This window comes from Papilio polytes, unplaced genomic scaffold (genome assembly GCF_000836215.1).
Source record: "Papilio polytes unplaced genomic scaffold, Ppol_1.0 DF823731.1, whole genome shotgun sequence".
In the NCBI taxonomy this organism is placed as follows: domain Eukaryota; kingdom Metazoa; phylum Arthropoda; class Insecta; order Lepidoptera; family Papilionidae; genus Papilio; species Papilio polytes.
Genome location: NW_013525473.1, coordinates 1791608 through 1817549, shown reverse-complemented (window position 1 = coordinate 1817549; position 25942 = coordinate 1791608). Strand labels below are relative to the sequence as shown.

At 35.1% G+C, this 25942-nt stretch overlaps 1 protein-coding gene across 1 annotated transcript in view; it reads right to left on the bottom strand.

Annotated features, from left to right (window-relative positions):
- LOC106103463 overlaps positions 1-25942 on the bottom strand; it is a 55993-nt gene that overhangs the window by 8462 nt on the left and 21589 nt on the right. The window contains exons 3-6 of the mRNA XM_013283243.1: positions 24890-25013; positions 8924-9110; positions 1808-1917; positions 3-1549 (exon numbers count right to left, since the gene is read on the bottom strand). Of these exons, the coding sequence (XP_013138697.1) occupies positions 3-1549; positions 1808-1917; positions 8924-9110; positions 24890-25013 (1968 nt within the window). The remainder of the gene's footprint in view (positions 1-2; positions 1550-1807; positions 1918-8923; positions 9111-24889; positions 25014-25942) is intronic.

Below are 25942 nucleotides of genomic sequence, written 5' to 3'. Positions count from 1 at the left end.
GCTCAATAAAAGTGGACGACGTCACTGGATTGTCATCGAATCCATGTTTAGGGCTAGAAGTCCTCGGATCTAACTCCATTGAGGACATATTATGCTTCAAATATTTCGCCCGCATATGATTTTCGTGATAGTCCGTGCAATTACCCTTATAGGGATTATTACATCCTTTACAACACTGTGACAATGAGTTCTCTGCACCTTTTTCGGGTATTAAGCTACTGTCCGGTGTGTTATTTGGCGAAGATGAAGAATTTGGCACCATATTACTTTTGAATATATTAATCATTTCACTTGATTTATTGACTGGCTTGCAATGCTTATCGTTTTGACTATGAGAACTGTACGAATTGGTAGAAGTGTCAAATTGGGAACTGTCATAAGAGGAGCTGATGCCGACTTGTTTTGAAATGGTATTGTTTAGTAAAACGGTTTGTTGTGCCAAATATCCGTTGGGATCGTCCATGAAAGAAGGAACATTATTCATTACAACATCTTCACATGTTTTACCTTTTGAATCTTGAACATATCTCACACCGTTGTTACCGTACATGGTTTTGGTCTCATTTGCGGTAAATTTCTTTTTAGGCGCCTTATTGTTGCCTTTCGTCTTTTTCTTGGTATGTTCGAGTGCCGGCCACTGCTGACTCATCATGTTGTAGTGCTGAGGTAGCGGCGGCACGCGTGGGCACATTGCCTGGGACATATTATCTTGACCCGAGAATGAATTGAAGGTTTTTGACGATTCATCGACAGCACTTGCGCCCTGCTCGTCAAATTCTAAACTGTCCATCTTTTGGGGCTTAGGGCTAGGACTCGTCATGGATGCATTAGCATCGTTTCTCTTCACTTGCCAGGGCGGTGTCTTGGCTGAATTAGTTTTTACTACCGCCCCGTTCTGTATAACCAGTTGACTTTGAGGAACGTACTGCCCTTGCTGCTTATTGGTGCCATTATCGGCTAGTTGTGGTTTAAAGCCTTTCATGGCCATCTCTATTTGCTTCTGGTTCTGTTGTATGAATATCTGCTGTTGCTCGTTTATCTTCTGCATCACTTCTGGCGTCAAAGCTTGATTTAAGCCGCAAAAAACTTGCGAATCGTCATCCTTTGTATGTTGCCTGATTTGATGCATTTGCGAGTACATCTCCTTTTTATCATCTTTGTGATCTTGTTCTATCATATTCTGCGAAGGGATACTTATAATATTCTTCGGATTAGTAGTTTGTTTATTGAATCCTGTATTTACTCCTATTATTTGTCCGTTAGTGCCTAATACTGGCAGACCAACATTTACAGAGTTATTGATAGAATGTTGGTTGTGTTTATGAGGTTCGCCGTTGTCCGACTGTTGCGTGATCCAGCCATTGTTGACAGTGAGATAGTGCAAGCTCCTCTGTATGAGTGTTTCCTGTTTGTAGTCTCCATCTGGTCCGACTACATTAAGCATGTTCTGCTGCATGTAGCCGGGCGGGCAAGTCTGCACACCGCCAGCACCGCCGCGCTGTACCATTGTGCCCGGGGACACGGTGCGCTTTTGCTCCATCTCTTGATTCTGTAACACCATTATATTATTTGAGCAAACACAGAAAGGGAAAAATGTTATCACAAAAATGCATATATTTAAATTGGTTTTGGATTTACACATCATAATTCTTAAACCATTTAATGGATTTAAATACATGAAGTTGTATCTATGTTTGAAATGCACAATGACAATCTATAAATAAAAAATCTGTTTGCAGTTAACGGTGTTGGCAACGAGTCAACCCTTATCAGAGCTATGAATACGTAATGTTGAGGCGTAACGTACCTTAAAGTCGCCGGGGGCTTTATCCTTTTGCGCCAGCAGCGGGGATATATTTATGTTAGATATGTAACCGGCTCTCTTCTTCGTCTTTTTCTTACCACCTAATTCTGCACCTAAAATTGGTATTAGTAAACATTAAAATCTTTGCTTAATGTAAGTGTATTTTATAATAACTTCTAGAAAAAGTAATAAACATACTTTAGAATAATAACACATCTCAATAAACTTGTAACTTTTAATTAATTGCATCGCAAATTTTTTCAAAATATGGAATCCTACTTTATCCTAATGGACTTTGTCTCGCATAGATAAAAAATGTATTTTCCTAATTAAAATAGGTCCAATTGTACCTTACGATCTTCTATTCCTTTGTTACAAACGTTTATCGCAACAGTAGCATAAGCCCTCGTTTTTCAGAGTCTGTCTTAATGTAATAAATTAAAACCTACACCATTAACCGTACTATAGGTAAAAAGCCCTTGTTAAAAACAACTCTACAATTTCCATAAAATAAAGCGCGCAATCTATCGAGGATTAATTAAAACAAAACACAATTAGTTCGTTCAAACAGAACAGCGGACTGACATTAAATCCGCTTCAATTCACACACGTTATTTAAATGGATGCTGTGCTATAGGGCTGCGAGATTACGCAGTTAATAGAGTTTCTAGACAGTATTACCTTAATGAAGTTTATGGAGAGAGTTTATTTGAACTTAATATCAATAATAACCCCATTGAAAGATCGTTTATGTCAAATTTGTGTAACGTAAAGCTAGCTTTCTGCCTTACAAAGCGAATGTGGTCACTAAGGGAGTTCCTTAGTGTAAATTACTGTTGACGAGATTAAACAATTTAAATAATCCAATTAATCGAATAATAATGACGTTATTTTTAAAAACCTATAAATATAATCTACACAAAAGACCTTGTTTTTCTTGCTACAGAAATGTTAATGTGGTTACTTAACAAGCAATTTGTATGAAAAGGGGCCGCGTTAAATGACTATACGTATTAAATATGGTTGCGGTTAATCTTTGAACGACGGAAATATTCGCTATATACATGTAAAACCACTAATAACAGTAAAGAAAGAAAAAATAAAACAAAAGTAGTTTTATACAAATTCAAAACATCTTCGCCCAACCATACGAAATTAGATAAATTGAACTCTAAAAAGAAAGCAAACAACTAAGTACATTTTAACTTTATTAAAAGGTATAAAGGATACATAAAAAAAGTTTATTAATCTTGTTCGGATTAACGCGAAACTTTTCTCAAACAAATTCTAAAAGTAAAATTGAAAACAATCGTTTACTTTGAGTGGTTTCGGATTTCAACGAACAAAGTAAAAATTTGAGAAAGAGTTGGCTAATAAAGTATACGATTAATAAAACAAAAGGTTAAGGGTCGGTCTCCGTGACTTTGCCTCGCTCTCCAGACGTCCTTATTACCGAAGCGCTCGGAGATATTTTTCATTGGAGTCTGAAAAGAGCTTAGTCCGATGTCATCAATTCAGCGTTCAGACTAAACTGCTTTGATATTGCTCAACTTTTATATTTAAATGTAATTGAATTGCAAATATCCATAAAATATTGGATCGAATAGAACTTTTGATCTAATCTACATAAAAATATTACTTTAATCGAGAATGTCGATTTTCTATTGCAATAAAACAAAACGATAAATCGTATCTACTGAAAGATCAGTAAAAAAAAGCAATTCCTCTGACATTCTTATCGCTTAAATGAACTGAACGTACATAGAAAAATTCAAAAGAGAAAAATAATATTTAGTACAATTTTTAAATTATTTTTAAAAAACAAAACGTAACTAACACAAAAAAAGCAATGATAAACAAAAACATATACCTTATATCCTCATCTGTTCATTGTATTAAGTGTCTTCGGATTAAATGATTATCGTATAAACCTTAAGAATAAAAATACACAATAGCCTAAAATAGGTTGAAAAGCTATTAACTGAAATTGACCGCGGCGTATCAACATCAATATTAATTGCGGATAATATTGTTATACCCCCGCTTTATAGAGGCGAACGACGGAATTCCCTGTAAATAGGTCATGTCGAACAAAGGCCCGAAACGAGAGCAAGGAACAAATTAAATTATATTGCTTATTTTATTACACATTTATAAGTTTGCAAACCAAACAATTTAAGATTAGATTATACATAAAATAACTATTTCTTTATTTAAAAAATCATTGTGTTATTGTTGTTTAAACGAGTAAAGTAAATAATGTATTGAATATAGATATCAAATCAATAATCACTATCAAATCAACACCAAGCACCCTTGTACAATAGCCAGCAAATGTTACTTCATAATACACAAACGACTCCATTGCTTCCTCATAACAGTATCGTTTACCAACGGTTCTCGTTTGAACAGTTGGGTGCGTAAAGAAGGTTGTAAGGCTCGAAAGCATGCCGGCCTTAATTTCATAGCGCTCCATAATTAGTTAGCGAGCCGAGTATAATGCCGTTATCTATTTGCACATTATCTGGCAGATTTGCAATTAAAATACTGGTTGTGCGAGCCGGGGGTGGTCTCCGAGGCGCCGGGGGTGCAGGGGGTGTCAGCGGGCGGGGAGGGAGGAGCGCCGGGGGTGCACGGCCGCGACTCGTCAGATCAATAGTCGTCGGGGTGCGCGCCCGAGCCCGCTCCGCGCCGCCGATTGTTTCAAATTACGCCCGCCCTTTGTTCCCGCCGCTGATCGAGTCGCCAGCGTTTTGTTTGCTTTAAACGTTCGACTTCCTTTACGGTAATTACGCAATACTGCGGCCACTGGAGCTCCCCGACCAGCCGTTGCGTCCAGTCTCACCAGCTTAATCTTCTTTGCGGGTATTATCTTCTTATTGAGAACGCTGCTCTTAGATACTTAGAGTTGTTATGACTTTTGTTCAACGTATAGAATTAAGAATGTCAACACGATGAGGCGTAATAATGGGTTTGTGTCTAACTAAAATTACGAATAGTGGGATAGTTACTTAAAACTGTTCGTTATATTATTGGTTTTGATTATTTTTAAACAATCATCATCATCATCATCTCCCCTGCCTTATCCTACTCCCGTAGGGTCGGCGCACCGGGTTTTCGTCCTCCAAAACTCTCTATCATCCGTCATATCAGTCATCACTCCCTTCTTGATCATGTCAGCTTTCACGCAATCCATCCATCTCTTTCAATTATTATTTTTAAACAATATGGCCCTCTTTATGAAAGATTTTCATTTCCCCAATTTAAGACTAAAATTTAAATCCGAGTCCAATCTGATAGCTGAATGGAGTGAGCGCCGTTCTTATCAATTTAACGAGAAAGTTTTAAGTAAGCGGGGCGTTAGAGCCAGAAATTGAAGGAAAACAACAACAAGGGGTGTACTAGGTTAAACTGGGAATGCTTTCATAAAGTACAGTCTTTTAAAATAAAGACCTAAGTATAATGAGATAAGTAAATCTACAACACGTGTACTGTAATAATCCAAATTATCAAAACTTAGAAGTGAAAGTTATCGGAAGGTTAAACGATGTAACGTTGAACTGACCTTAAAAATCTTAAATGTCATTGAATGATTAATTAAATCAAGTTTTACAAAATAGTTATAGTTTTAGTTGAGGTGTAAATTACAAATTTACAATCATAGTAATTGATAGGGACTAAATAGTATCTTCATTTCAATAAGATATAACTGTCATCGTTAAGTCCACAAAACTTATGTTTATATGCAATGTGCGTGAATTGTATCTGATGGCCCATTTTCTATTTGTCTGAGTAATGAGCAAATCGGCGTGGAGCAATCAGTGAGTGGCCTAGGTTTATTAGCCAGCTAATTGAACAAAGTGGCGCGATCGCAATCGGCCGACACGATGCCAGCCATTACAAGCAACGCTGCATACAAATAGTACTTACACTGCAATAAGTACCTGGGGTTATTACAAGTATGGTAGTCATAGAGATGCACTAATGGCAATCTGTTTTAAACGAGTTTTATTGTCTCAAAACGTTTATCTGTCCTTTGTTAAAATGAGCTATCAAAAAAGTGTTTAAAATTTAGTAAAAAATGAAGGTACCTCCTATGTAGATAGGTCTACGATTATAGTAGGAGCACACATTATGTTTTACTTCTAAAAAATATTTACGGTAACTATAAGATATTCAAGTTCCAAATTACATCACCGAAACTCAAAAAAGGTGTTTTGGGGCGAGGCGAGGTAGGGAGAGAGCGGGCCGTGCACGTGAAGTCGTGTCACAGTTCAAGTGGGCCGTGTTTGCGTTATGTTACAAGGGGTAATGCAAGGTAAAGCACGCGAAACGTGAACCGATTTGCATATTAAAAACTGTTATTGCTAGCGGGGGTGGCGAGCCGGATTGCGAGGAGGTCGCGGGGGCGGGCGGGGATGGCCAGGTTGTTACTCCCGCACTGACGAAGTGCAGTTGCAAGCTATTCATGCCGCACTAAATGCACCTCCGCCCCCGCGCACCCTCCCCGCTGCCACTTAACAACAAAGAGGCCGACTCTACCCCTCTTTGTTATAAGAAACAACTCGCTCTTCCAAGCGACCACTTTTCAGTGCTCCTTAGAAATAGATAGCAACAATTTAACTTGCAGAGCTCTCCCTATTAAGTTATTTCCTTTGTTAGTTTATCATACGCCATTATTATCGCCAGAGTACATATTTGTTTTTTTTTTTTATTTAATGGTTGAACAATGGTTGCGTTAAAAGAATGAAAAAGATGTTAAGATAAAATCGTTATTCAAAACTATAAAATGGTAGTAAAATTGCTTTAGTACTTACCAGTACAAACTTCAGTTTAATTACCTGCTTCCAATGAAGCACACTTAGATGTTCATATAAACATGTATATGTGGTTTGAAGTTAAATACGATTACAATCTCAATTGATGCAAAATCATTTAATACTTGTCTCTCTCTGCAAACTATATCTTCAAACAATGAAAATGTGATCTTTATATGCTAATAAAGTTAATAGCATGTTGTACAAAGAAACGGTGTCAAAGTTCATTCAATCTAAAGCATATTAGGGGCGGCGTGGAAAACCCCGGATCGCATCGGTACGTCGTCGGGATCGGTCCGGGGCATTTCCCGGCGCTTGCCGACGCTTCCCGGCGCTCGCCGGCTAATAGCATCGGGTTCACACTCGGGTAATTGGATGAAGGCGAGGGCCGGAGCGCGGAGATTGCGCCCGGAACACCCGCCCGCTAATCGGATAATAATACTCCCTCTGGCAGCGGGCGCGGCGGACTGCGGACACCGACTTTATTAAACTTCAACATTACACAACGGTCGCCGGAATGCACCAATTGTTTTGATGGCGCCTTACTTCAAGTTGTTTTAGGCTAAAACCTTCATAGACTTGAAATCACATCGACACTTGACCAAACTCTATGCTACGTATTACTAAAATAATAAAAAGTAAGAAAATGGTCAAATAAACCTAATAAACTATTTCATTAGGTTTATTTTACTCTGCATATAATAGACATTGTTAGTTGATGGACTTGGTATTACTAAAAGTAAAACTTTTCTTATCTCAATCCCAAATAAGTCTACACAACAAAATATTCAACACCAATTTACATAAGATGAAAACATCGTTCAAAGATTCATGTATTCGAAATAAAGCGATATAAAAGTACACCAAGTTTCTAGTATGCAGTATTGCAGGGTGTTAAAGTACGCTTTAGTACTCTTGTCTGAATATATAATATCTTCGCGCTACGGGGCGTCGAGAGCAGTCGCGCGAAGAAATCACTTACATTTCTACAACGTCTTTCCAATTTAAAATAAACATCTTGAAGAATAACGAGAAACATAGAATAAAGAAAGACTTCACAATGAAATAAAACGTTAAAGGTATATAAAAAGTTTGTAGATTTTTAAATCAAAATAAGAATCATGTTAAAGCACTACAACTACCAGTTTCAAGAGCAAAAGTCTTGCGATATGAAATTTGGATGGCAAATAGAATACAGATTAAAAACGCTTTGTAAATATTTCAAGCCACTATTGGTACATTGAAATTTCCATCTAAATAGCATTAATAAAATTGTGTGAGATAAATACGCTTACATCAAATAACATCCGAAGCGAAATAAATACATATAAAACAAAACGTAAGCGGCACCATCTCGAATTACAATGCTACATCCGAGAGGTTGACGTTAGCTGAAAGGAAATAAGGTTAAGAATCCGTCCCGTGACGTACAAAAGCCTTCGGGACGCTATTTGTGAGACCACTAAACGCAATTTACTCAGCCCCTCGTTACGTCGCCTACAATTTTGCTCTCATTCCTCCCTTCCTTACTCATTACATGAATAATAATTTGTTTATTGTTATCTCATTTCGCCTTGTTTACGTTGCAAATTGAAGATTGAGTTTCCTTCGGTAATTTATTGACGAAGACTACAGTGTAACATTGATGAGTATAAGTAAGCGCGTATGTGTAATTTTTGAAAAATTAACCAAACCAGCTAACAAATTTTCAGTACGCTTTAAAACAACAATAGGTTCATGGAGTAGTACTCCAAATAAGACAAAATTATGCCCGTGCTGGATAAATTGAACTTCTTCATGTTTTAATAGATAAATAAACGAACTCAAAACTGAGAACAAATTTGTTTATCAGATAGTTATAAAATGTAAATTGTTTGCAGTATCTTATAGTGTGCAAGCAATAGAAAGTTTGAAGAAAAGTTAAAATCCTGCTACGTAATGTCATGCCTAACAATGAAAATCCAATTAGAATGACGTTAATCTGAAATTTCTAGAGTAATCTAACATCACAAAAGCGAACAAATGTAGGTATTGTCACGCTTTCTTGCCTTAATGACGTAAGTAATGAAATATTGCAAACAAAACGGAGTTAAAATAAAGTAGATTTACCTTGGTCTTTCTTAGTTTAGATTTACTATGCAAGTTCTACTCTAAATAACTGCTTAAATAATCATTAAACCACTCTGCATACAGCAATGAAAGTAAGTAAATTCAACGCAATAGATTTCATTAATCCAGTCCAGTATTCTAATCCAATGCTGGATTTGTATAATATAATTGGGTCCAATGGCTAACTGCTTACCTTTCTTTTGTTCCATGTTATGGTGGGGTTGGTGCGGAGTGTGCGAGGGCTGGTGCGTCGGCTGGAGCGGGGGCGGAGTGGCGGGCGAGTGCGCGCGCGCCTGCAGCGTCGCCAGCAGTTTCCGCTTGTGGTTGCACAACTTCGTCAACTCCGCCCCCGATGCCGGCTGGTACTGCTTGCTCACCACCTGAACAATAACATTGTCGATTAACAATCAATAATCAAAAGCTGGTGATTAAAAATTTTAACAAAACATATTGTGTGATTATTAACTCCATTTTCCAAGCCCAAAGTAAACAAAAACTTAAGTCGCATAAAAAAGGTGTTTTAATTAGTACCGAGTAATTCATACTTTTATAGAATTTACAAAACGTAATCGCTGCTTTTAAACTCGTTGTGAAATCTTAAGTAAGCAGTACAATGTAAGTGTACAAACGCAATACCCAATAAGAAATTGTTTCATTTTAACTCCATTACAGAGTTATTAAGAATTATAAAAGGTCCATTTACAAAACAAACATAAAAAACGGTTTTACGTGTTTCTCAGCCTTGTAGGCAGTTATTTAAACATGAAATAATGTAAACACCTTTAATTAACCACAAGTTCTCCTTAAATAATTAAACAAATTAACAAGTGAAATATCGCCTTTGTCTTGAAGCAGGTGTACAGTTTAAAAACAAACTATACATACCTGACACCAATAGAAGTTATCAACAAGAGAGTTTTTTTTCTTTGTTCACAATTTATAATACACGTTTGTATATACAATAAATAAATACTAAACACTACAAATGACAATAAAGATAGCTAGATTGAGAAATAAATTGTGAAAAATCACTTTTTACGGTAGCTAAGCAGAGACATACATACGTAAAAAGGTTTTCTTTAAGAATCAACCGTTTAAGAATCAAGTTTTTAACTTAATATAAAGTAAGTTAATCGCTACATATTCAACTCAAGTAAAATGTAATAAAACGTGAATACCGTAACCGAGTTAAGAATCGCTAAACTAGACGTAGTTTAGCGATTCTTAACTTAACTTAACAATGCAGTGTTATGTAATGACGATTACATAACACTGCATTGCGAAATTCAATGATATGTACATGGAAATGTTGGCCAACTACACAAATTTAAAAAAAAAAACACGAACTGAAAACATTTTCCTCGAGAAAAATTTCGTCAAAGTTATGATTTTGTTCTATTTTTATATTGAACGTATTTGATGCTTAAAATATAACATAATTTAATATACTGAAACTTAACAACTTATTACTGTAAGTGCCTATTTTCCAAACAGACTACAATTACTTTTCTAATAATTTAATATGTTAGTAATAATCTGAAATTATCTATGGCCTATTTAGTAAAGTAGAAAGTCTAGAAAGTAGCGAGGTTTTACTTTCTCTATCCGTTTTACGTTGTTCTATTTCGTGCGTGCATTTATTGTTACCCTTGGTTTTACTGACAAAACGCTCGTACGAAACATGCTGTTATCTCAGTTTTTTCAAAAGATATGACAGGGATGTCAATACGCTTTCATATAAATTGTAGTGGAAACTGCGATTAGAGTCACTGGCTCTAGTTATAAAAATAATAGACGAAAACCTTATTTGGAACAATAAAACATACTCGTATATATGCAAAATATTCTGTAATCATGTTAAACAAATGAATATTAGACTACTAAACATCCAAAATGATAACACGTTAACAATATACATCATTATTCAGTTCTAAATACAATCGTAATTATGCAAATTTACAAAACTAAATTGGCATTAGTACAAGGGTAATTTATTAGAATCATGCAATACATACAATCCCCATACATTAGTTGGGTGTCATGTACGCATGATTGATAAGTGACATGTTATCCACACGACGAGCGGACAGGCTAAATTAATGTGAGCCAGACAGGAATAGTGTTGTACTGTGTCAGTAAACATAGACATCGATATTAAACGAGCATAGGGAATCGAAATGTACGGGACAGATGTACGGAGTTTAAACTCTGTTGTTGGATGATTAATTGTATCTAAATGGTTTATTTTTTATTGACTTGGGAAAGAAACAAGGTTCTTAATTATGTCTTTTAATACATATCTTTTTAGATAATTTACAGTGACTTTAGTCACGAATTTGTTCTATGGTAAGTACTGATTACAAAGTATGATACTTGAAAACTTTTCAAGAAATAAAAGATCGATAAAATAAAAATCGTCAACAGTTTTCGTAAGTACACAACACTAAGACATCGTGTTTGGACAAATCGTGGAAACAGCCGTTCGGCGTGCACTAAGTAACTGGTGCGTTAACGCGCCCCTGGTAATAGACGCTCAATTTACAGCCGGAGAGTATATTATCACATGTCAATAAGCGAACCTTCCCCTTTTTAAAATATATCGCTGTCAATACGTGTTTGCTAATTTGACTGTTCAAAAACATGATCTGTTACAAGTTTGTTAAACATAAAAACCATTTGAATTGGATCTTTTTTTTAGAAAAAGTAAAAACCACAGACGAATTAAATATCTCCTTCTTTCGGGAAGTCGGTCGAAAATAGGGTTCTTTCTTACACTTGACAAAGACTTAATATTGACCACATTAAAAACTTACTTATGCTTTAAATATTAAATTTAATTAACACAATAATACCTACCAAATTGTGGATTAGTTTTTAAAAACATATTTTATTAACGTACAATCAACAATCTCCCCCTTACGCTATTCCTATACCATATTATTTTCTATGCGCCATGAAACATATAGCTAATCAAACCCTTTGTACTGTGTATTTATTTTTTTAAAGTGATACATGGCCACGCGACACGCAAACCACTGGCCTTGTGCCACTCGGCGTGCAATCACATTAGCACTCAAACGTCAAATTATGACAAGCATTGCAACACCCAGTACTCTAAAAAACTAAAAAGAGGTAAAAGAAATAATAAGAAAGGATTGTTTTACAAAGAGGGATATACCGGTAGGAATATGCCTAGAAAGAGATGGATGACTTGCGTGAAAGGTGACGTAATCAAGAAGGAAAAGATGACTGAGATGACGGATGATAGAGTTATTTGGACGTAAACCCGGTGTGCCGACCCGAGCCAGTAGGATAGAGTAGAAGAGGTGATGATGATTGCAATAATTATAGAAATGGCATCTAAATATGAAGAAAAATGTAAAGATTATACAATTCTTACTTAGTATAAGACTTGTATAATGTTTACATTGTCTAAGTTAGAAGAAAGAAAGAATATCAGAAAGTGTTTTCAAATAAAGCGGTATATGTTGTGAGGGGTGAACCTACAAAAATATGATGACTGTGACTCTAAAATGACAAAAAAGTAATGCCTCGGTTGTTATATTTTTAATAAGTTGGAAGGTTTAGTTGGCACGCGGCTCGCGTTTTCTGCCGCCTTTAGCCAAGCGAACAATACCAAGGGGTAATACTTCGTCATGTTTGAAAGAAGGTCGAGAGCTAACCTAGTCTAGTATATACAAAAGCTTTAAGATTAAAAAGAACAATGAAAAATCTTTCGTCTTTCTTGATTGAAAAGTAAAAAGACTTGGCACCTTCTATTATTTTAGTTTCGTTCTTTAATGGTAATTTATATGACATTATTTAGCGTTTTCTTTATACAAATTGATTTTCACTTGAAATACTGTATCTCAAGTTCCCAGTTTACAAACTGGCTTAATTAATTTGAAGGACTCTTGTTGACATTCCTAGTGACCTAATTCCGCGCACGACAAACAATCACTCTTGTAAATTGCTCGTCGTTCAATTGCGCGACTGTTTCATGACGCGCACATCGCATTGTTCCGACCGGCTGCGTGTATGCTAATCACTACGATAACTTTCGCCACAGCTGTCTGTTTAACGTAATAATACTGTACTTTTAATTACATATTTAAATTTAACGTACAATTTAAATAATTTAATAAAAACCTAGCAGACACTAGTGACCTGAACAAAACACAATGCACGATGATTATGCCTAAATAGATATTCATAAATATCTATTTAGGCATAATCATCGTGCGTTTCCATTGCCAAAACAGCTGTATAAGAACATAGTCATGCTTCTCAATCTCTACATCAAACTGTTTCAGTGAAAGGTTTTAAGTATGAAACATTAGCGTATTAGAGTACCATTCGGAATAAATGATGACCTAGTATAGCATAAAGCAATCAAGTAGATGCGGCCCTTGGCGGACACGCCCGCGCCTCCATTGTATCGAACGCGCCGGACTAACTAATGACTTTCCGTTAATTAAAACCAACTATTTGCCTTACAACACAAACAATAGACAATTCTATGTGTATGGACGATTTTAAATCGTCTTATCTGCCGTACTAAGACTCGACAATTCATCTTCGGAGTCACTTAGGATTAATTTCTCATCTAAGCAAAACTCTACATGCGACAGGCCGCTTTTTGGACATTGAAAACTCGACATAAATCTTATTTTTAATCTTCGGTAAAAAATATTTATTATATAGTAAAAATTATTAACAGTTAAAAAGTAATAATATTAGGAACAATCAAAAGAGTATGAATGTTAATTGCTTGCATGCATGTATCAGCATGCAAAGACGAGACCAATTCGTTTTATTCTCACGTTGCTGGATGTAGTGCAATTTGTCGCCGGAGTGTCGCTACTCGTTTTCCCGCCACTATAATACGTGGACATCGGCTCCCGAACCTGTAGCCCACCTGCCCTCCCCCAATCCCCACCTCTCTCCCCTTAAGTGACCGCGGCGTGATATGCAATGCATTCCAAGTTACCAATAGCGTCCGCTTCAAACGTAATCATTAAATTATCCACTTAACTTGCGTAATTATTTCACTTAAAACTGTTATGTAATTAGTTTTAAATCATTAAAAGCATTTTATGTGAAGTATTCATTGTTTAGAAAGTATTTGAAGGATTTAACTAAGGGTAAGAATGAAATTATTAAGAAAATAAGTTGTGTATATATGACGAAGCGTTTGTCTGCTTGTAATTGGTCTGTTGCAAGTATTTTTAAATTCACTTAACTTATTAACGAACGTCAGTTTCATTCTGCTGTCAATCAAAACCAGTGCTTTATAGATACATAGAACTGTAGCTGCAGCTAGCAATCAATACCTACGGCAAAAAAGTTACTTTTTTCTATTTTACCGCCTTCGTTAAAACATCTTGTTATTAAGACATTGCCATTATGATACTAAAAAAAAGCTAACTTTGGACTTGAATTACCATTTTTAAATATGCTAAATAAGTAAGTCATTGAAACAATAAACTAACCATTACCGCTTTACAAAACGTGTTGGCATGTGCTATATGACTCAATAGCACAAAACAGCCAAATATAACACAATAGAGGATTTCACACGAAGTCTGAATAGTTAGAAAGGAAAGTTGACTGTACAATTTTGATAGTGTGCGTTCGACCAATAGCAGTACTGCACAGTTTTTGTACTTTGCCCTCGTGTGAAACTAGCAAACAGAATATACATAATTCGTCATCCTCGTCTGAGTGTCCGCTTCATTGTGTGCCACGTCAATTTACATCGCATCAATATCGTGCGCACAATAGTCAATAAACAAAGTTTACAAGATGTATGATAATAAGCCTCGTACTATGTCACAATCATAACGAAAGTGTCGTAACATTTAGATCAATAAGGGTAACAAGTCGCAATACTCTGTTCCCGTTAAAAAAAAGTAAAGTCAGATACATAAATATGTATAGGTACATTTACAACCATTACATAAACACGTAATCCTCCGTATGCTTTCGACCGAATACATGTAATTGAAGAATTTTTCGAACCAAAAGCCCTACACAAGTATAGTAAACTTCCTTACTGAAGAATTAACTAGGATAAATGCTGACTTCAGCAGTAAGCCTTTAAAAACAAAACAATCTCTATAAATACACATACCATATTACGAGTGTATTAAAAACCCATTACAATATTTACTACGTCAAAACACATTAACAAAGTTATAAATCTTACAGTTCCGTTTTTATCAAGTACACTACTGTTCATTAAACAGCGAGTGCGAATAGTTTAAATGCTTCGAATCAACATGTGTTGTATACTATTAATAGTGAAAAATATTTACTATTATTTATAGAACTATACTACACGAGCTTTCGCCCGCGACTCCGTCCACGAGGGACTAAAAAAACTAAATAGAGTCGAACGGAATAAATGGTACCCTATATTTTCGTAAAAATTGGTGAAGAGGTAAAGCCGTCCTAGAGTTATAAATAGTGTAACTAACACGACTATCTTTTAAATAACATATAGATTATTATCATTAAAAACCAGTTAAATTAGTGTTACTTACAATTTCTTGCTTGAAATAGCTTGGTTAGCATCAATAAATTCTGACCAATACCCATCAGCCAAGAGAAAAAGTTATAATTTAACCTCGTCCATAATCCTATTCGTTTATTTGTCAAACATTGTAACTCAAGCGAAGGCGTATAAAAATAAAACTCTATCAATCTAAATATAAATGTAGCAAAACGGAAAAGAATACGTTCCTAAAATAGCAAAGAAGAATAAATGAGGGCGACATTAAGAATGAGAGCGGAATTATATAAACGCCTACACTGAAAAGATATTGTATTTACTGTGATAGAAAATATATTTTTTCGATCTATTTCAGTAACATAATAAGACCCTTTCTTCGGTATTGATGACGTAGCTTTGTGAAACATCTGGAATAGACATAATTAGCTGTATTTTAATGCCACAAATAATCTTGGGTGAATTAATACGCATCTTGTTTTTCGGAGCGGTACATTATGAATTAATAAACAATAGAGCGGGCGGCCCTGTAATTCGAGATGGTATCGCGGCGAGCTACACAGACGTTGCCAAAGCGATGGGCCGCTACGTATTCCGGGAATGGAATGTAAAAGGGCCGTGATTTATCGCGAGGCGCACAATAATCTCGTACATAATATTCTAAACGGGCCCGCTATCAGGACGGAATGTTACAGCCTCGGGCTCCGGGCGGTCGCCACTTTCACCTCGCACTGAGAAAGTTGCCAGCGCTTAGAAACCACCTCAACGTTCGTCGTTTCACAACACATTTCGTCGATGACCGACTGGTTGTTGCACTCTAACTTAAATAGTAATATCGATTATGTTAGATTGTTTTAATGTTCAAACTATATAAATATCTTTATATTTTTATAAACAAACATTTAACCTACATCTTAGAACTGAGGTTTTGAAGTTAAATGAAAAATATGAAAAAGTAAAGCTTAAACAAACTAAATAAGTTTTTAGTTTGTTTTAATAATGGAACATACTGAAATGGATATTAACCTTCTAAGAAAAAACTTCAATCAAGTGATAGCGTCTAAAAGGAAAACTGCTACAATATTCCTTTCATTCGGCCTCGGACGTGGTGAAACAAACTTAGTGGATGCGAACACAGATAATTGAAACTACGAGACCTTGGTACGTTTAAATGTCAGTCACAGAAGAGGGTTGCCAGTTGCCAGTTGCTGGTTGCGACGCGGAAACGCCGCACCTTTGTTCTGCAAAAGTCGACACAATGAGCTCCCATGACAACAATGCCAGATCCTTTCGCATTGATTTGCTACGCAAAATAAAATCTCCGTACTGAATAACAACTTGTACATATTAAATCGCAATAATTTATACGTCTTAGTTAAACACGAAAATAATTGTCATTTCGTTTTTCGAAAAAACTCAAGTTCTAGTGCATGTTTTTACACATTATTTTGCCCATGTGCTTTAAATTCTAAAGAATGAGATTATCATTACTGGTGAAAAATAAATGCACAAAGCAATATTGCATTTATTTAAAAAAAAAGTTAAGTTTCCAAAATGTCAAAAGTTGTCCCGACCACATGACGATTAAGAAGTCTATCTGATACACAGATAACATAAATTAATATTAAATACATTCATCAAAAGTTATTTATAGACTTGGCAATTTATGAGACCTTCACCATCTTAATGGTCAAGTTATGATAAGAAAAAAAAACATGTGAGAATTATACAAGTTGTAATAAGTTATGACCTAGTATTAGTGCTACATTGGGGACGATTAATTAAAAAAATCTAGATTACTACAAGAACAAGTTAAGCTTTAACAGAAACAGTTGAAATGTACTTCTATTTTACAGACTATTGGAATTATTTGTAACGTAGAATCTAATTTATAAGGATATAGGGACTTAATGTTCACACCAACTGTTGCGCCATATTTTAATTTACATTAAAAAAAAAACAATTAACTTCACCTTAACTGATGCGTGACAAGTAAGACACGACACAATTGAATTCTACCTTTATTTAAACTAATTGCAACGCGGACTAACAACGGATTATAAGCGGTGAATTTTTACAACTCTGTAGTCCAATGATGAATCTATTACGAGTCAATAAACAGGGACAAGTAAAATAAAATCGTTTTATGAAAATATAAGACTAACAAACGTAGTAAAGAATCGGTTAATACTTCTGACTTAAATGCCTCGTGTTGCTGTCAGAACTTTCTTTGTGAGTCATTCCGCGTCTTTATCGGAGGGGGAAATTCAATCCGTTTGTTTTCAATAAGGCAGCAAACTTTCTCTTATTACATTATAGACAAAACGAGTTAAGATTTATCTTATCTTTATCAAATTGTAATATTCTGTGTTTTTACATTAATTTATTTACACTTATTACTTTTCTTTTTTAGAAACGAAACTTACAATTATTTGACATAACATCATAATACACAGTAATTCATTTTATACACAGTGGGCGGTTAAACCTAAGAAGCAAGCTGCTAACTAAAATTTATTATTGTCAATTACTGCTTCCTCATACAGTCGTTATATTAGCGACGATTGTGCGATTGACATAAACTTACTTAAAATAACAAAGGACCTAAAGGGGTCTAAGATCGTGAACCAAACGATGCAGATCCGTCAAAGTCGTAAATAGTATTGTAATGGTCTATAAACGTCCAGTAGGCGGCTGAAAGTGTGGTTGCGATTATATCGCGATTTGAGCTAGGGGGGCTACGATACGACTAGCTCACGACGACGAGACGACGCCTCTAGCCGTCACGACCAATATCGAAATTAAGTAAATAAAACAAACCTACGTATTCGCAAAAACGATTTCAGCAATCGAGATTACACGTCTAAAGCAGGAAATATTACAATTAATTAATTTCCCTTCATCATTACGTTAAAAAAGAAATCAGATCTCGTAATTGCATAGTAATTTCGACTATAAACCAATCACGCAAAAGTGCAAAGTGATGAAACTATTACATCTACATAAGTCTTATTCAAAGCTATCATTTTAGACTCACAGACTCAATTAGCTGGGTGTTAAACAGCTACATAATCCGCGGCAGTAGGAAGCGACCGCACCGCAATGCAACGTAGACAGCTATTATTTATTATTTATAGTTTAGATCGTTAGTTCCGCCTGGCCGGCGTCCTCGCTGTTACGTAGCCACAAGTTTCCTACATAAATATCTTGATACTTGAACATAGATATCAAAATAATTACCTTATTCGGTCGCATATCTATATGATTTTTAGTTTAATTAAATTTGGGGGCTTTTTATCAAAAAAGGGTAGTCAGCGACCAAAGAAAGACATAAACGCATCTGTTCATTAATTCTATATTTTCTATCTGATTTTAAATAAGCCTATCTACTTCTTTAAAGATTTCCACTGTCAAAGTATTTCTTATGAATATGTATTTGCAATGATATTATGAGTTAGGTACAATAAACTAGTTGTATGTAAATGGTATACAGAAGTGATGAGAAAAGACGGGTCATTTGGCATTAAGGTCACGTTTCATGAATGACTGATCTTATGACGGATTACGAGACTATGTCGAAGCAATGTCTGTTTTAATGAAAATAAATCCATAAATTTCACGATTACGTTACATAATTGAATACAAATAAATTATAATAATTATTGTTTACTCAAGTAATAACAGTGTAGGAACATTCATTCAACACAGGCCTATTGCGGCTGTAAATCCTTTTGTTACGTGAATACGATTCCACCGACCGCAATTATACAACCCTTTTCTCTTTTGTTCATGTTTCGTTTTCTTTTTGAAAACCGCAAGCCAATTACTTGCACCACGTTGCGAAAAACTCTACGTGCCAAATATTTCAAATCTTACATAATTGTTCCGACGACCCATGAATATGGTTGAGACTGATTCTTGTTTTAATATTCGCCGTACTTCCTTAGTGTAGATTTTGTAAGTAAAATCAACATTAACGGATTGTTTTATTAATATACGAGATACTGAGTAAGCCCGTGTATGTCTAAAAAAGATTTTTGCTTATCAACATTAAGAAACTGACTTATGACAATTATTTTAATTGGTATTTTCAGTACCTCTGTAGTGCTATCTTATCTTATAAATATTCTGTTTTAGATTTTAAAAAAAAACACACAATCCGCGAAGTACAAGTGTACTTTGAGCTCGTGTGTGTTTCATCTTATACATCAAGCAACAAATTCTATATCATAATCGCAACTTATTTGGGTACTTATTATGCTAATTTATACATCACCGTGTAAATCTGTAATAATTTATTTCAACAAATTACAATTATTTAACTTATTCTCTCTTGTAAATGGGCAATTGAATATTCAAGTCTGTATGTTGGTAGTTAGTGGTCTAACAGCAGCGAGCAATTAATAATAAAACAGTTAATTTAGATGTTGGAATTGATAATTTGTAGCGCGAGTCATGTACCGGCTTTCGTAGCGAGATATCGCGTGTACAATAAATCATTTAAATATCATGTTTCCTTTTTTTATCTACATTGAACATACCGAGCGTTGATTTACATTTTAATATCAAAACCATAAGCACTAAATAATATTTTTGTGTTCGAATTAATGTTAGAGTTCAACCACAAGTTTATTGTTGGCACTCATAATTTACCTATTTGAAATTCGGTATCCAAATTGGAAAAATATAAAAAATCCGTGAGGTCAGGCCTTTATAGCTGAAATTATGTTTGAAGGAAAGCAAGTTCATTTTGTTTAAGCTCGTGGCATTCTTAGCAACAACTTCAGCTCGACATAATTGAACTTAAGTAATGCAAAAAGCAATCAAATAGTTTACATTTCAAAACGAGTAAACTTGTTACAAAGAGTACATCAAAAGAGATCGATACTCAGAATGCGTACAGAATAATAATTTATTATAGCACATAAATAAAAATAAAACAACAAATAGCGTTACAGTTGCACGAAGCATCTGACAGTAATTCCATTCCGCGACGTCGGATCCGCGGGCAAAAACTAGCGCAGCGCTCACAGCCCCCCCGCCTGTCTATTCTGCTAACCTTGATGAGCGTGAAACGAGTTTTAACTTATAAATATGATTAATTTACTTTATCCAACCATTTAATGATGAACATAAATGCTGTTAAAGTTATAAGGCAACAGAATTAAATAGCACGTATATAAGTAACATCAGACAAAGATTGGTTTGAATCTAATGAAATGAACTTAGAAGTTCATTTGTTTTAAAAATTGAAAGATTCTACTATAACCAGCTTCTAAAGTGCAGCAGCTAAATTATTTACATTAATTTTCAAGACATGAGAATGAAGGTTCAAATTTTATTGCATTGATTGTTTTTCGTGTCATTATAAAACATTTTCCGATACAAAAGCGACATTCGTAAATATCGTCGTTGCGAGGTTGAATTCCTCTGACGTAGTAATTCCCTCACAACAAGCAATAATCTCCCGACCGCATTGCATTGATGACGTGGTTACGGGGCGTGGTATGTGGTGAGCTTCTTTGTAATAATAGTTATTGATATTTAATTTTAAATAACAAGTTGTCGTGAATTCTTAAAATGTTTGATACAGATTAGAGGCAGCTCATTTTAGATTTTTATCTGATATCTTCTTTACTTCTCTCATATTATGTTTAGTATTTTTGTATATTTTAGCAACTGCCAAATTTCCGATAATTCGTGGAGAAATTTACATTCCTAGTTATCTTACAGATATACAGCAAGTTTTTTTCGAATTCTGACTGAGAGCTCGTTATGACAGCGCGATGATTTAAAGGGTCATTAATATAAGTCAGCGTTTCGTAGTTCAGCAAATGGGACTTGTTCCTTTTGTAACATGTATTTTCGACAACTTTCCTGCTTCGCAGAGAGAACAATGACGATAATACCATGGTATATTTGAGAAAATTAACAAAGAGGATTCAGTGATAGAAAAAAAATTATCTAAAATGTACTTAATAAGCTGATATAAATCAGATCTTTTTAAAGGATAAGATATATAGTACTATAGATTTAAAGATTATAACATCAATGAATGTAAGCTATAAATGCTACAGCGAAAAAATATTGAGGTGGCAGGAATGTGCGCTCGCATTTCGTACGTTCCCCAACAATAGACTTTATAAATACATCATAATGAAACGGCGTCGCCGGCGAATAACATTATTTCTTATTCTAGTCCCGTCCCACGACGTATCACGGCGATGGCGACGCTCGAGAACTAGTTACGTCCATGGAATCTCATCCATCGCCGACGACGGCGCAGATACGAGTGGATCGATGCGCCGCTTACGCTGAATGTGAAATCGAGATCTCGCAGGCGCCGAGTGCATCTCAAGACGAATGCCCGCCGCGAGGAGGAATCGATGCGAGGGCCCAGCGGGGAGCGGGGGCGGGGCGCGGGAGACGGGGAGGACGAGTGCAGCGACCTCCCCCGGCGGGCCGCGATGCAATTTGTACATTTCAAGTGCGCACAAAGGCAAGCGAGGTCGCTGTGAGCTTTGACAGAATTAACTTGTCCGTCGCACAACTGTTACCCGACGAGTCTCACCTTTATTGAATTACACAGACGGATAGGGCCCGCATTTAAAGGCATATTTCAACGCTTTGTGGTTGCAATTCTGTAGCTGCGGCCCTCGTGCACGCTTTTGTGTAATTGTATGTATGAGACTAACCTGTAATGATCATTACTTGCTTTATGTGAAAAATGAAGTTGCTTCCTAAAGCAATTTACGCAAGTTACCAGTAAAATCATCATCAAATACGGGTATAAAAATTGTTCGAAATGGTACAACTATAAATATGTCAAGATGTACATACAGTAACTTTAGTTTAAATTATACAATTATACGTGTATAAAAAAGAAATACTCACTTGTTAAGACTTTATCCTCAACAAATAACATACAAAACAGTCTACAGACAAGATTGATTGACAAGAGGGAAATAAAAAATACTCGACTGCCCTTTTATAGCTTTAAAAAAGGCAAAACAAATCAGACAAACAAAAGGCATCAAGCAGGTGTAGTTAGTTGGCTTCGCTCCAAATATAAACGGACTTAACATTGCGAATGTTACAACGATAAAGAATCTACGATACATTATTACTATTTATATTACATATGCATAAACAATCATAACTAAATATTTCTTGGTAATGCATAGAATTGTCACAGATTTATATCGTACGACTAAAATTTTTTTAAATGAAAATAAATTCAGAAACTTAATCAAAGTAAAGCTCAAGTTATTAGCTTCAGCTCAAGAAACTGTATCATATCTAAAACAATCACCTAGCAACAGCTAAGGAGAACGCAATAAAAACAACACGTTTAAATTGTAAACATATTGATGCACGATTAGTGTAGCTTAGGCGGGTAAATAAAGCGCGCCAACCGTCCGCTTGCACAGTGAGATCATTGTAAACACGGGCTAGAGTAAAGTGGGGCACACTATAACGATTCACTTGTTAGGCAACGCTCGTGTGTACTGAATAACCATGTAACGCTACAAACACCCCGCGAATACACAAAATTATGGGACAAAACAGTTCCAAGTCTCATTGAGTTTATATTATAATAAAAGATACCATCAAAACTTTAGTAAAGTCCTACTAACAAATCGAAATTCGTTAACAAGAAATCTTTATAAACCAACTTTAACACCTCATAGCCTAAGTAATAATCTGAACTGTTAGTTTCATCTTCTACTGATCTTATTAAAGTTTTGATATTAAATTAAAATATTATCTTATTGCAGGGTATAATGGTATTGTAACGTCATGATGCATATTCAAATATCTGAATTACACGATATACACATCTCATTAAGACTTTCCATAAAGCTTATTTAACATGGACACCATAAAGCAAAGCCCATAGGAGCAGAAGTTCGCAGCGTCCGTACAATGCTCCTGCTGTTATCAACAACACGTGGGCCCCTAGGTACTAGGTACAGCTAACTTGTAGATAAGGGGAATACATTAAAAAACTCGTGTCGTTCACTCCTGTTTACACTACGGTAGAGTCAGCATCATTATAATAATACATGAACCGAAAACTTTCGCGAACGGAACAACATGAAATTCAACACAATTAAAGTTAATTTGAAAGAACTACATAACATTTAATTTAAAAATAAAATAAAACGTTGTAATTAATTATGGTCTCTGTCAACCAATGGCTTTCCACTAATAATATTTACCGAAACTTAGTAACATCTAGTAAACGAAACTCAAATTTCACGTCAAATATCCCAATTGGATTGATTTCAAATAGACCATCATAAGGCATGTAAATATCTACAACAGTCTGCATCAATCCAACACGACAATTTATAAACTGTCTAGATAGTTAATATTCAAAACACGTGATTTATAAAAGCATGTTAAGTTGTGAACGAGTCACGCACAACATCTTTAGTCTCATAGCTTTCCCTATAAGGAAATTATTCAAGTCGGAATGCTACAAGTACTGGAATTAGCAAACCACTCTTATCATAAACCTTATAAAGACAAAAACAATGAAGGATTTAAATTCATTGCATAACATATTAAAAGCATTGAACCAAAATCAAATTAACACAATAAATAGAGATCCCCTTAGACAAAAGTAATCAATCAACGATTAAAAAATACTTAAGACAACAGTCTAGTAACATTTTGAAGGCGTAAATCTTAATGTATTTTTTTAAATAATTTAACATAAAAACGGGAATATGTGAAACTTTAGCCGACGATAATAATGGTAAAAATAAACTTTTCATCACAACGCAAAAATAAATATTTCAACAACCGCAAAAACTGGTTTTCGAATTTAACATTCTTTTAAACATGTCGTCGTCATTTAATAACCGATTTTGTTCAAGTTTTATTAATTACAAAATAATGTATTAATAATTAAAAAGGTACATATCTTACGAAGTATACTAGCTTTTTATTACATTTAATAGAAAAACTAACAAATAACTAGGAGATAAAACTTCATGAGACATGAATTAACTAAATCAATAATATCATTCACTATAAAAAAAGTTCTCATCATAAATCTGTCTTTATTTTCGTTATATTTACCATTACGAACATTCTTACAAATAATTATGTAGATCTTCGATAAAATATATAAATGCAGTTAATTCTTCTTTCACATGCCTTATCTGATATTTTTACATTAAAAACTCGTCAAACAGGATCTCCTAATATACAGATTCATAAATATGCATTAACTTGGTCATATTTATCGAAAATGGTTGGTAAGAGATAAATTTTTATCAAGATGTTATCTTAATGGTACTTGTTTTTATTGTTCAATCGAGCGACATATATTGCTTCGTATAGATCACACATTCGACTATAAAGTAGTCAAGGACGAGACTTATGATTCTTTTTTTCCTTGATCATTATTAATCTATCAAGAGAGAAAATTTAATTGTCAGAACAATATGAAATACAAAGTTTCGAGTTAATTATTGATGAATAAACGGCGTTATCACGTACATTAACGATAAAAAATATACTGGAAAGGATGTTTTGATAACGCAACTAAGCCACTGTCTTTAACGATTATCTTTATTGTTTGAGTATCTGCTTTGTACTTTCAACGACGAACTTTCTAATTAAAAAAAATCTTACCTTTGGATCAAAACTGAAAGCTGTCTCAGGTCTGAGCGGACAGGGCAGCCCGCACTTACACGTCCCCGCCGTTTGTAAGTACTCCCGGAGTTGAGAGAGGGCACTCAGCACTGTACCGCTAGGACTGGAACAATAAACATTTACATTGTCAACATATAATATAAACGAGTACATATTGTACAAACTTATACAAATGTAACTTCCATAGCTACAAATGTTTCTAAAAAAAGGTTTAGAAATACATGCTTTAACAACATGCCGCTTGTTTTAAACGGGATGTAGAATTGAATCCTTCTTTCCTATTAGGAATTTCGCTTGCCTAGTCTAAGGTCTCTTAAGTGCATTACAATTAAACAAAAGGGATGAGGAGTGCATGATCAATGAACAAGTTGTCTGTTCAGCAATGTTCAGTGACGGGGGCAGTGTTCAGTGAGTCGTATGAGCGGTATGTTCAGTGAGAGGCGCGGCAAAAGCCACCAGTCAGCCGTGCTCTCTCTGACTCGGCTTAACTGCAACCGACGGTCAATCAATATTTAATTAATCTACCACGTTTATTGACTGCTCGGACCACTAAATGTTATTCGAGTGACTACCGAATTTTGAACGTAACTAAATATTTCAGGGAACCTGATGGTATCATGATTTTTTAAATCTTAATATAAATGCATAATTAGTTACGGTAGTTAGTATGGTGAGGACCCTAAATCTGACAGCATAACGGTCAAATTATCGATAAAGTTGTCTTATTTATGTTGTTCTGTACATTAGGCCTCAATTAAAAAAGCCTTCCTTTCTCGCTTACAAATTAAAATATGTTATTTAATTTATATCCGACGACGGAACTTGAATTGCGACAGACGTTGACGTTTTACTTCGTATTTTGCAACTCGCACAGAGCATTTTGTATAATTCCAAGGCGAGATATCATCGCAACATACCTTAATTGGCTGTTAGGAATAATTTGCAAACAACACAATCCGTATACGAGAACGGAACGAACATACCAAGCTGACATTATTACACCTTAGTTCGCTTTACAAACAGCCTCTTTCA